This window comes from Somniosus microcephalus, chromosome 1 (genome assembly GCF_052327205.1).
Source record: "Somniosus microcephalus isolate GS21.2 chromosome 1, FLI_Smic_1.0, whole genome shotgun sequence".
NCBI classification, from domain to species: Eukaryota; Metazoa; Chordata; class Chondrichthyes; order Squaliformes; family Somniosidae; genus Somniosus; species Somniosus microcephalus.
In genome coordinates, this window is record NC_140987.1 from 395,120,170 (window position 1) to 395,134,234 (window position 14,065).

General features: G+C 43.1%; 1 protein-coding gene across 1 annotated transcript in view; it reads left to right on the forward strand.

The window, feature by feature from the left end:
* LOC147125122 (putative E3 ubiquitin-protein ligase MID2) overlaps nucleotides 1–14,065 on the forward strand; it is a 72,555-nt gene that overhangs the window by 52,388 nt on the left and 6,102 nt on the right. Inside the window, exons 6-7 of the mRNA XM_085997685.1 lie at nucleotides 3,090–3,251; nucleotides 13,660–13,867. Coding sequence (XP_085853811.1) covers nucleotides 3,090–3,251; nucleotides 13,660–13,867 — 370 coding nt within the window. The remainder of the gene's footprint in view (nucleotides 1–3,089; nucleotides 3,252–13,659; nucleotides 13,868–14,065) is intronic.

The following is a 14,065-nucleotide window of genomic DNA, read 5'->3' on the forward strand; positions in this document are numbered from 1 at the left end:
CAGCTCATTTAAAAACTCTTCTGCCTCAAGTTTGTGTATAACTAATAGTGGAAGGAAGTAACCTCTGATGGATTGGTTCTGACAGGTTCCTGTTCTGTCCTCCAACTGACCTGATTGATAGATAGTGACAACTTCCACTTCCAGTGAAAAAGGACTAATTTCTTGTGAAACAGTTACAAGCTGTCCCATGGGTTGAAACGCTGTCAGCTTAAAACAATCCCTCTTTTGTTACTGTGCACATACTGGGTATCGACACCTTATCTCAGGATGCCAGCCGCTGCTTAGTGAATGTCTTTCATTTCATCATCTTACTTCAGGCATCCTATTATATAAGGCTAACTGGTCTGAATAATTAAAGCTGCTGACTGCCAATGAAAAAATACCAACTATTCACTGAATCTTCGAGGACGAGAAAGTAAAACCTAAGGAATAAGGAACTAAGGAATCTGTAAAAGAAAAACACGCCATCTTTAAAAAAAAAAAATAAACCAGGTCTCTTGCCTATTAAGAAATACCTACATTTTTGCATTAGGTCTTCCATCTTGTGGAGGTCCATGTTCTTTGCCAGCCTCCCAAGCTCCTCGGATATTGTAGGTTTGGGGTTGCCCATGTACCTCTTAATCACCTTTACTGATTTCAATGGGAATCCTTGTTTTGGTCCTGGGTACTAATGCAGAGTGAACCTTTGAATAGGTGAATTGGATAGTTTTTGATGAAATAAGTGATTGCGGGGTAGAAGACATTGATTATATTATTGTGCTTTTGGATCTTTGGGACCAGCCAGCTGAACCACAATGACCTCTTCTGACCCTGTATATTCCTAAGTTCCTACGTCCCTGACCCCAGGAAAACCACTATTGGCGGAGAATGCAGCAGCAGTCTGATTATAGGGACTCTGGAATCTTTCTCAGGTGGATTCAAAGCTCCATCTTCTAATTAAAATATTGGAGCCTTTCTAGAAGGCACACAACCTGCGACACTGGAGCCGCTCAGGAGGGTAACAAAGACCCAAAATAGTGCGCTTACGCAAGAAAGCAACTCAGTACAAAAATGAAGCTATCGCCTAACAATTACAGATAGAAAGATTTGCACTGAAGGTATTTTCTTGGCCTTTCTTTCACTTTCATAAATATTGACTATTTGGCAAATAAATACTGAATTGAAATAAATAGCTTAATCTAAATGTAATAGACAGATGACTGGCTGACTCTTCTTGTTGGCAATTGCCAATTTAAAGTTCAGCACGTGCCCCCTTTTTAAAGGGGCACAACCAATAAAGACTGTAAATTAACAAAAAAAGGTTTAAAGGAAACTTTAAATCAAATTAAAATTTTATTCCTGGGGGTGATGATGCATTCCAGTCCCTCCCCACCGGTCACGGAAGGTCTCGAGCTTGCCAGTGGACACCACGTGCTCCATCCAGATTACTGGCTGGCTCTTAATAGTTATTGAATTAATTGAAAGCAAGAAATCACTAAATTACTTCAATAAAGTGATTCATTTTTCATAATTTCTGAATTATTTTAATAATAGATTTTGATTAACCAAACTGATCAACAAACCTATCAAGGACTGACTGACTGACTGCTCATGCAGCTGGAGTTGATAAACAAATTTAAGCCCCCCCCCCCCCCCACCCACAGTCCCCAACAGACTCGATCGATCGTGCAGTCATTTACTGATTGATCCAACAGAATAATAAGACGATTAATCACTGCCTGTGTGAGCTGAACAAAGTAATTACTTGCTGATTGAACTGAATGACTAAAGCCTCTTGCCAGGAGTCCCCCGATGGCCTAGTGGGTGAAAGCATACCTAGTGTACAACTAAACCACGCAGACCACAAGGTTCCAGGTTTGATTTGCATACTGTGCTGAATTAGTTGATGTTATCTAGGGCAGCAATTGGGATGCTGCAATTGGCCTCCGTACACCTGGGTTGGGGGAAATCTGCCAGGCTTCCCGCTCCTGTTCACTTATCTAGTGAGTCCCTTACTAGAAACTGCATAACTGCGGGTGTTGAATTAGGACAGGAATACCCCCAACTTTGATGGCTTCATTGGTTGAATAGCAAACCAGCACTCACTGTTTAGGTTTATGCAAGAATAATGGACACTTGGGGCAGGGCTGGTAGTGTCCATGGGACTGCAGCCTAGCTAGAGTCAACGCTTTTACTAGAAGAGGGGAAAAAAACGAAAAAAAAAGTTTCATTTGATTGGTGCTTCGAACATTGCAGTACTCCCTCGGCATGGCACCAAAATGTCTGCCTAAATTAGCTGAAGTACATAATGAGGTTACAACTCTCATTATCATAATATAATAAAATGGTACATCTAGCATGCATTTTCTGTCTGTCACGCTTGTCCATTTTTTCAAATGTCAAGCTCAAATTTCTGTGTGACACTTTTACAAAAAGAATATCCAGGAACAGAGAATATCAGTCAGAATATCTAAAGTCAGAATTAACTTTACCAATTCACACTTTAAAAACAACAGTCAGGGTTCAGATCTGCAGCCTGAATATCAATTAAACTTCAAATTCACTCAACTTTATTTAACAACAATTTGACTTGGTGCCTTAAAAAGGACACCGCTTCAACTATCTGCAGAATAATTAATTGTGCATTACACGGCATAACACGCAGGTCCTTATAAAATGGCAAATCATCCAACTTATCGTGAGCAACCCCACATAAAATCTGTTCGTTCGCATAATAATCTTGGCCACAAAATTCCAGTGGGAGGACAAGAGTTGGGTGGTTCGTCCACAGGGGAAATTATAATTTGGGGAGGAACCTAGATCTCCCGGGTTTCTGTCTCGTGCACCAATGGTCCAAGTTGTTGTTCGGGGTGCAGCCGAGTCTTCTGTCGTCCCTCCCCAAGTCCACTGGTGTGATTCTAACAGCGGCATGTCATTGCATATATGTTTCAATGCCTTCTTTGTCCAGAGTCATTGTTTACCGGTAACAGGTAAATGCAAATCCACTTAGTCTCTATGAAGATTTTTTTTTATTTTTAAAAAGCTCAATGTTCTAATAATTTCTATTTTGTGCTCCTCACCTTACTCCGCCATAACTCTTCCCATTACAGGTTTGTACAACTCCGTTGATAGTTGGATGATTGTTCCCAACATCAAGCAAAACCATTACACAGTGCACGGACTGCAGACTGGAACCAGATATATTTTCATCGTGAAGGCAATCAACCAGGCTGGCAGTCGCATCAGTGAACCGGCCAGACTGAAGACCAATAGTAAGTACTCCCTTATGATTTCTGGCCATGCTGTTAACACCAGATCACAATCATTGGCTGGCATCATCCTTTTCATTAACAAATGGGTAAATCTTACTCTGATCTCAAACTCTTAGTTAGCAATGGGACATGCTTGGGTTGATGTCATCCTCTTAGTTAACATAAGCAATAGTTGGGTTTTGTTAAGAACAATAAAGACACCACTAAACTGAAGCATTTACACTTTGTTCTCAGTTAGCTAATCTCAGCTAGACTGGTAGTAGGAGTGCTAAAATTGGCCTAAGAGCCCCTTAGTTAGAGAGGGGAGAAATACTTATGGTTTCTCCTCCTGTTAGCTATTCAGTGATCTCTGCTAGAAAGTTTCTGTGTGGATGATAATTGAGCTAGGATTGGGCTGTGAATCAGCCTCCAGAGCCTTGCAAAAGCCACTTTGTAAGGCTTACTTGTTATCGCTCTGTACCATGTATACTCTGAATGGAATGTATAATGATGTGTTGTGGCATTATAATAAAAAAAAGATTTAATTTCCTCTGGTAGTGCACTAGTTACCATGTCTGAGTTATATTCCTTTGTGTGCTGTTTAAATGTAATTATCAAATTTATTTTGAATAGATTAATGATTGTATTACAATTGCTCACAAAGGAATGATATGTTAATGCACTAACCCATATGCAACTGAAGAGAGTTCTAAATAAATGTGTTCTAAAGAACTTTTATTAGTTTTTAATGTCTATTTCTGTTAAAAGTCTCCTTCACACTAACTCCAATGTATTCATTGAAGGCTTGACGTTTATATTCTGGAGCTGTTGTATTAGTGTCAGAATATATATTGTGTCAAATTTCAGAGGATAGAATGATAGAATAGTACAGCACAGAAGGAGGCTATTTGGCCCATCGAGTCTGCACCAGCTCTTTCAGAGAGCAATAGGGGAACAACAATGCATTTACAAGCTTTCACATGTACAGTAGCTTTCAAGTTGCAGTTGTGACTTTAAGGTTCTGGTCCTGGACCTTCTGCAATGAGAGAGTGGATTTACAGGCCAACAATACATAAAACATAATGGAGAAGTAGCTGAGCCCAGCAGTGCGAGGGATATGGATTCATACGCTCAGTTGAAATGGCACATCACTTGAAGCACTTCTGAACCATCTCTACTGACATTGGTTCATCTTCCCTGTAGTTTAAAGCAAAAATACTCAAAAATAGAAATGGAGTGAAATTTCTACTTTCTCCTTCCTCTCTTTTCTTGAAGTCAGCTCTCACAGAGGGACAATTCCACAGATTAGCAGTCACTGGTAACTTGTCCTATTCTTTATGTGCGAGTATTCGCCAGCTGTTCGACCTTGAGGCGTCCTAGTCAAAACTAATTCTGTAATCACCTGATGTCCACATATCACACATTCCTGAGAGAGTCACTTGATAAAGATCAAGAGCAGGAATCAAGGCTGATTTTACTCCTCAGCCAGGGCTATGGAGGCCAATTGCAGCATCCTAACTGTTGCCACAACGGAGATGAAATAATACAGCTCTAAATGAGGATCAAACCTTTTGATCTGTATGGCTAAGTGTTACACTGGACAGTGCTTTGAACTCCTTGGCTGTCCAAGAAGCCCAACAGCCTGTTTAAACATTCATTCAGCAACTCCATCTAAAATAAAACCCAATATTTTGGTTTTAAGTCCAGGAAGGTGACAGGTTCAATCCTTGGTCTGTGCTGAGTTGAATGATCTCAGTCAGGACAGTGCAGTGTCTACTCAGTTAGAGAGAGTAAAAATCAGGCTGGATTCCTACTTCTGACCAATCTCCAACTTGCGTGGACTTTGAGTTAAGTGAAACTGTTTCAGCTGTGATGCTCTTCATATTCAAATAAGCTGGTGACACTCAATGTGTGGGGTAACAAATGAAAGGCTGCTTGGACTGGAAGGCACTCCGTGCTACTGAGCCAAGGCAGACACCGATGGTTCCACAAGTGTTCAGTGCAATACTGAGGGACTGTGACACTGTCAGCAGTGCCATTTTTCAGATAAGTCAACAAACCGAGACCCTGTCTACCCTTACAGTGGATGTAAAAGATCATTGGCAGTATTTGCAGAAGAGCAGGGAAGTTCCACTGATGTCCTGACAAAAACTTAGCACTGAACTGGCAACACTAAAACCGATTATCTGGTCGTGTATCTTGTAGTGTATGTACCTTTAAGAGAGAACTACTTTTACAGCTCCTGTATACTGTAGTACCGGCAGAACAACACACGACCAGAAGGATTGTTGGTTCAAGGACCAAGTGTGCAGACAGTGTGGAAAAGCAGGACACATAGCAAGAGTCTGCAGGTCAGGGAAGAAAACCAACAGCAAGAAATCTCCACAGGAGAAGTACAAAAAGGTACATAAGGTGATGGACAGTAGTTCAGACGAACAGAAAAGTGACACAGACTCCGGAAGCAAGGAGCTGGGTTGTCTGAAACTACATAAGGTCACCAAAATGGAGGATCATCAGACTATCTGGGTCACACTCAAGATAGACGGAGTCCAAGTGAAAATGGAATTGGACACAGGATCAGCCCTAACAGTCATAAACCAAAGAGACTACAAGCGGCTATTTTCACACATACCCTTGAAAGCTACAGAGATTCTCTTGAAGATGTACACGGGGCAAAAAGTCTACCCCAAAGGAAAAATAAGGGTGAAAGTGATATACAAAGGCCAGGAAATACCTAAAATGGACCTATATGTATTGCCAGATGGAGTACCACCACTACTAGGACGTGAATGGATCCGGAAGATACAATTAGATTGGCACTCCATACAGGCACTGAAGGTTGAAGCCAAAAGGATGACGACGTCACACCTGGACGACTGTCAAAAATGCTAACTGACGCAAAAGAAGTGTTCCAGGAGGGACTCGGAACACTAAAAGGCATAACAGCAATGATTAAAATAGAGGAAAATGCAAGCCCAAAGTTTCTTAAGGCCAGACCAGTGCCTTATGCGATCTGACCAGCCGTCGAAGCAGACTGGAGCGAGTGGGCTACACCCATCGTTCCTGTAATGAAGAGGTTGTTGAGTAATACGCCTGGGGAACCAAAGAAGGTCCACATCTGTGGGGATTTTAAGGTGACAGTGAACCCAGTCCTTCACACGGTACAATATCCGCTTCCACGAATTGAGGGTTTTTTCGCCTCGCTATCTGGAGGTAAACGCTTCACCAAAATTGATCTAGCCCAGGCATACTTGCAAATGGAGGTAGAAGAAGCCTCGAAACAATACCTCACGATCAACACTCATAAAGGTCTCTACCAATACAACCGGCTGGTGTTCGGGGTAGCATCGGCTCCGGCTATTTGGCAAAGGGCGATGGATCAAGTCCTGCAAGGGATTCCAGGGACCCAGTGTTATTTGGACGACATCCTGGTCACGGGCGAAAATGACAGTGATCACCTCGCCAACCTGGAGAAGGTGCTCACTAGATTAAAGGAATATGGGCTACGAGCTAATCACCACAAGTGCGAGTTTTTCCAGAAGTAGATCTCGTATTGTGGCCACGTTATTGATGAAGAGGGGTTACATAAGTCCCCTGAAAAGATTGAGGCAGTAGTCAAGGCTCCAGCACCGGAAAATGTGTCACAATTGAGGTCGTTCCTCGGGCTGGTGAACTACTATCATAAGTTCTTACCAAATTTGTCTACAGTACTACACCCACTGAACACCCTACTGCAAATGGGGGTACCATGGAAGTGGAATGACGAACGTAAATGAGCTTTCCAGAAGTGCAAAGAATTGATCACATCAAAAGAGGTGTTGGCCCATTTCAACCCAGCACTACCAATTCATTTGGCATGTGATGCATCACCCTATGGTATTGGAGCGGTGCTGTCGCACAAATTCCCAGACGGGTTGGAGAGGCCAGTAGCCTTTGCGTCTCGGCCACTAACCTCAGCCGAGCGCAACTATGCCCAGATTGACAGGGAGGCCCTCAGCCTAGTATAGGGAGTAAAAAAATTCAACTACTATCTGCATGGCTAGAAGTTCACCTGGCTGACTGACTGACCAACCACTTGTCTCCATCTTTAATCCAAAGAAGGGCGTTCCGGTGATGACTGCACAACGGTTACAAAGATGGTCCCTTTTTCTAGGGGCGAAGCAATACGAAATAGAATATAAAGGCACGAAACAGCATGGAAACGCTGATGGGCTATCACGCCTGCCTACTGTGGAGGAAGCACCAGCAGTGGACCCTATCGAGATATTTTATTCGTCAATAATTGAACGATTGCCAGTAACTAACGCGGATATAGAGAAGGAGACCCGCAATGATCCGACACTGTCTCGGGTATATGATTTGACGGTGAGGGGGTGGCCAACACATGGCGACTCACTGTTGCCAGCATTCTCATCCAGAAGAGAACAGCTGTCAGTATGCCAGGGGACAGTGATGTGTGGATCCCGAGTGGTGATTCCACCCAAGTTAAGGGAGAGAGTGCTAAATGAGCTTCATGAAGGTCATCTGGGAGGGGCGAAAATGAAAAGCCTTGCTAGGGCTTATGTGTGGTGGCCGGGGATCGATCAACAAATCGAGGACCTAACCAAGAGCTGCTCAGGATGCCAGAAGGTCCAAAATGCACCACCACATGCCCCTCTACACCCATGGGAGTGGCCCTCCTCTCCATGGTAACGGGTGCATATTGATTTTGCTGGTCCATTCATGGACTCAATGTTCTTAATAGCAGTGGATGCTCACTCAAAATGGCCTGAGGTGATAAAAATGTCCTCAACCACTACAGAGAAAACGATTGCAGTCCTACGGACCATATTTGCCAGGAACGGCTTGCCAGAGCAGATTTGCTCTGATAATGGACCACAGTTTGTGTCCGAAGAGTTTCGGAAATTTATGAGAAGGAATGGGGTAAGGCATTACACATCCGCCCCGTATCATCCAGCCACAAATGGATTGGCTGAGAGGTTCGTACAAACCTTTAAAAAGGCGATAAAGGCCATGTGCGATGATGAAATTCCACTACAGCATAAGGTGGACAATTTCCTGTTAGCCTACAAAAATGCGACACATGCAGTTACCAACCAGACCCCGGCCATGATGTTCTTTAACCGAAGGTTGAGATCTCGTCTGGATTTGCTCAGACCAAATGTGCGAAGAAATGTTGAGGATAAACAATTCCAGCACATCAATGAGAAGCCAACAAGGAGCTTCAATGTAGGACAACCAGTCTTGGCCCGTGACTACCGAATAGAGAAATGGCAACCCGGAACGATATGCACAATGCAGGGGCCATTAATGTACACAGTGGATGTCGGGGAGAACATTGTGAGACGCCACGTCGATCAGATCTTATCGTCACAGGAACGAGTCAACCCCATGTCTCGCGTACCTGGGGATGAACCCAACATACCGGTAGCATCTACTTCAGAAACAGTAGCAGTGGAAACTGATGAACCAACCGACGAAAAGGGGCCAGAATCGCCTCCGCACCAAGAACAAGAACCTCAGGAAAGGCGCTATCCAGAAAGGATCAGGAAGCCGCCCCAAAGACTGAATCTATAAATGGACTATTGTTGTTTAATGTGCATGTTAAAGGGTTAATTGTTATTTGAATATTATGGGTACTGCTAATCTAAAAGGGGAGGAATTGTAGTGTATGTACCTTTCAGAGAGAACTACTTTTACAGCTACTGTATGTAGTACCGGCAGTGACCACACCTGTATATAAGCCTTGAGCATGCCTCTGTACTCCCAGTCTTGAGACTACCCTACTCCAGTAAACACCTGTTGATTGTTAAGTTACAGCATCCGTGTAGTTATTGAAAAACATCATACTCTCAGAATCATGGATCTAACATATCTCATTGCTCTTTGTGAGACCTTGCTGTGTGCATATTAGCTACAGGTGTTTTCCTGCATTACAACAGTGATTACATTTCAAAATCCGCTTCATTGCCTGCAAGGTGCTTTGGGATGTCCTGAGGTTGTGAAAGATGCTCTATAAGTATCAGTTCTGTCTTCACCCCAAAAAATTGGGGAGGGAAATATTTATATATAATGCAAGGAGCACAGCTTTTCTAAAATTATTTCCCCTGTCCCAGCATAATGTATAAGTCAGGAATTCAGTAAAATGAGAGTAAATGGGATTTGGTCCATTGAAATGGTATGCCTGAATCAGAATTCTGATTTGAATCAAGAACACGTCTATCTGGAGCTGACGGAGTAACAAAATATCAAGCCAGACATCAAATGATCAGATATCTTGGCAGGTTAATCTCATGAAGAATACCAATGATCAAGGTAGTTGACAAGAGCTTTGCTGTGTAGCTGAGGCATCATAGGCTGAATGATTAGAGTCACTGAATCCCTTCCAATATTGATGTATTATGTTAAAGAATCTCACTTCTTAATATTGTTAAAGCATGCTCATATTGAGGAACTGTTGCTATGGATTGAATGCCAAAAATGTGGAGGCTGCCTGTATTCTGTCTTGTTTATATCACAAGATGGATTTGACAGCAGCTTTCTCAAAAGAGAGCCAACTGCAGTCAAAATTGCACATATGCAACTGTTTAAAATTGCAATCATGACTTCAACTTGCTGGCTGCTGTTTTTTTTCCAATATTGGGTATAGTCTCTATCTACCAGCAATGTAAATGCAACATTGTTGGGGGTTTGTGCAGGTGGGTTGAGAGCTATACTCACCATGATTTGAAAAAGTGGCATCCAACAGCCACCATTCTATGTTGTGAGTGTTGCTTTTGAAACCAGTATGACAGAGAAAAACCATCTGCTGAATTGTGTCTCTGTGCTTGTGGGAACAGTAGCTTCATTTATATTTTCCCACTAGCGCTGGAGTCTGGGTTTCTGCTGGTGTCAACACTATTAAAAATGCAGCAATAGGCACGACTCTGGGTCAACTACAAGACAGCCTACAGTCTGGCATTAACAGCATATGGTGTGCCACATGGCATAATAAATGAACCGTTATTGACAGTTCGTTGATGTTACATATGGTATACCCCATAGTCTGGCATCCCTAAAGGCCTTTGCCACTTTCAACAGTAATCCTGTGTCTTTGATCTACCACATTGTGTACTCCATAGCCTGGCATTGGTAGCAAGTTTAGAACATGTCATACCCATTGACAGTTGTTTGTATCACATTACATACCTTATCCCTATTTTCATGAGAATCTTTTCCATCAGCTCCACTTACTTTACTTTGTAAAAGCTGTCCTTGTGCTAACATGCAAAAAAGAAAGGAGGAATCTGGACACAGGATTACTGTTGAAAGTGGCAAAGGCCTTTAGGGATGTCATTTAGGAGGAGAGAGAGAGATCAATGCTGGTACTGCTTCTGAGACTGAATTGTGCAGTGTGTGTTCATTCAAGGATTGATTCTACCCAGACTGATTAAGAAAGAAAGTGGGAATGTAGCAGGACTCAACAATAAGCTAACTTTACTCACACAGGAAGGAAAGCTGTAACTCAAGAGACACAAGTTAATAGTATGACCAAGAAAAACCATCTATTGAAGTGTGCGTCTGTGCTGGTGGGGGCGCTAGCCTCCCGCTGGAGTCTGGGTTGTTACTCGTGCCAACACTATATTAAAAATCCAGCAATAGGTACAGCTGCTGGGTCAACACCAGTTGATTTTATAGTGTTCAGCTCCATTCACAACTCCTCAGATAATAAACGCAGCCCATGCTGGCCTACAGCAGGACCTGGACAATATTCAGGCTTGGGCTGACAAGTGGCTGGTAATATTTGCACCACATAAATGCCAGGCAATGACCATCTTCAACAAGAAAAGGCCCAACAACCTCCTCCTGACTGGCAACAGCACCACCATCACAGAGTCCGTCATCTACATCCTGGGTAGGGGTTACTAGTAAAGAGAAGCTTAACTGAACCAGCCACATCAACACCATAGCTAGACGAGCAGGACAGAGGCTGGGTAATCTTGGATGAATGGCTCATCTCTTGACCCCTCAGAGCTTCTCTCCCATCTACAAGGCTCAAGTCAGAAGTGCGATGGAATACTCACCACTTTCCTGGATGTGTGCAGCCATAACAACACTCTAAGCTCAACAACATCTGAGAGAAAGCAGCCCGCTTTGCCGGTTGAACTTAATATTCACCACTCCACCATCATGAGAACAATCACCACAAAGACTGCAGCAGTTCAAGGAAAGGGCCCACCACCTTCTTGGAGCAGCCAGAGATGGACAATAAATGTTGCCTTGTCAGTATCATTCACACCCCGAGAACAAATAACACAAACAAAAGGGTATCATTAATCAACTGATTTTACCTATAGAGAGAATGTCACTCAGGATATTAATTAATAGATTAACTTTATCACCAAAGTCAGGAAGTAATAGGTTGGGTTAACTTAGAGACATTGGGGTGAGTTTTATCCCCAAAAGCGTGTGTGTCGGGGTCGGGTCAGATGTTAAAAATGTTAAAATCTGAAACCTGACCACAACCTCGGGTTTATCAGAGGTGTGACAAGGGGTGGGGAGCCAACCCGCTCCCAGGATGCAGTTGGAAAATTAACTATTTTAATGAGGCTGGCAACCTCTGATTTAACCTGCTTTGCAAGATTAACAGTGGCTGGCTGAGTTTTCCAGGCCTTGGGAAACCCAACAACTGAAGGGAGGCAAGGAGAGCTTTGGGGAGAAGGCAAGTGCCTTTACAGCACTGCTTGTGGGCCAGGAGGAGCAGAAGTGCTCCCCGCTCCCCCCCCCCCCCCCCCACAGTCCCCCAAGCTACACCCCCATACAAAGACCCCTGGGGTCAGGGATCAGATCTACCTGGTCCTACCATCTGCTCTGGAGTCCACTCCACCCGACTGGAAGTCAAGCCTGTCAATCAGGCTGACTTCGGGGCAGAGAACCTGGCAAGTACAAAAGATCCAAGCTACGGAGTTAAAACTTCACAGCATGCTGCGTAACCCAGACTTGTGGGTTTCACGTCTGAAACTCTGCCCCTCATACCTACGTAACCTGCCCCTGTTAGTACCCAGGCCATTGGATTAGCTGGTTAAAAGTTGACTGACCTGCCCAGCTCATTTAAATTGAAGTTGATGGCATGCTTCCTTATGTTGCTTATTGCACCAGACTCAACATTGTAAGAAAAGTTCATCATGAGATACTTAACCATAAAATTGGATAAGACAGCTGTAGATTCATCCCAGTTTATCTTTTAATTTGATTAAATCAAATCAAACCAAATCCAACTTCAAGAGCAAAGTGGCTTATCTCAGAGTAAATTAACTGTAAAATCTGGTGATTTATGAAAGGAATTCTTAAAGACCTTGGGCCGGATTTTCCGACCCCCACAGGTGCATACGAGGTGCTTACGCACCCGTAGGGGCCGCGCAAGTGCTGGTTTCAGGCATGTGAAACCCAGCACTTGCGCTCTGTCAACAATTATCGACAGATCATCCGCCTACCCAAGAAAAGTACCTCTGCGGGTGGAGAGTTGCGCTTTTTGCACAACTTCCGCCCGCTGAAAGCCTGTCAAATTCTTACGCCTGGTAAAAACAGGCATAAGGCTTGCTTTTACCAGCATAAGAGTTTTAAAAAATAGAAAAATGAAATTTGATAATCATTTATAAATTTAAAATACTCTTCAAAAAGGTAAGTTTATTTTTAGCCCCATAAAAAAAAATTTCAAAACATTAAATTTTTGTTTAAAATATTTAATTAAATGGCATTTTAATTCATTTTAAATATGTAATGTTTTTTAAAAATGTATTTAATGTGTTGGTGTGTTTTTTTAGGTGATTCCATTCATACTTTTGACAGTTCTGTATGTACGGACCTGTCAAAAATATGAATGGAGACTTCCCTTCCATTGGTTGGGCCGGCCGTAGGCGCCCCTGGGATACATGGGGCTCTGCCCGCGCGTACCTGGAGAGACCCAGGAGTGTAAGCCACCATTCTTCCCGGGCCACCAGGTAAATTCGTAGGCATTTTGCAGGTCGGAGACGTCCGCCCGCGGGAAGCCTCCGATCGCAAATGTTGGCCCCTTGTGTACATTCCTTTGGTGTACACAGAAAGACTGGCCCACCCCTGCATTCCATCAGCAATTCTTTAAGGGGTGGGAGTTAAAGATAAAAATTAAATAAGAAAGGAATAACATGAAGGAAATCAATCCCTTTCTGTAGAACTACTTAAATGTAATCATTTGGAAAATCTAGCTGCTATTGTGCCTGAAGGTAGGGTTGCCAATCAGTCATCCTACTGTCTGCTTCACAGTTATATCACTTCAAGAAATATCATTAGCGCAGACCTTTAATTGATACCAAAGAACAGTCAAGCTCAAAATAATGTTAGTTGAAAGGGAACACAGTGTAAATGACAACCGTTTAATTTTACTTTTTTGTTCTCTCTGTGTGTTATCCAGGTCAACCATTCAAACTGGACCCCAAAACTGCTCACAAGAAGTTGAAGCTGTCCAACGATGGCCTGGCTATGGAACGGGATGAAAATTCCATGAAGAAAAGCCACACCCCCGAACGGTTTAGCAGCCAAGGGAGCTACGGGGCAATGGGGAACGTATTCATCGACAGTGGCTGCCATTACTGGGAGGTTCTACTGGGAGGATGCACGTGGTACGGAGTTTTGAATGATTAACAGCAAACATCACCACCTGTACTTCTTTTATTAATCAAAGAGTTAAAATGAATGCTGATTTTAAATTTTTGATGTACTCTGCTCCCACCTCAGATCCCTTGTCAGTTTTCTTCTCAAGGTAGCAACCCGTACTGCAGTATGGTTTTGTGGATGTTAAGCAGCCCTCCAGTACCTTA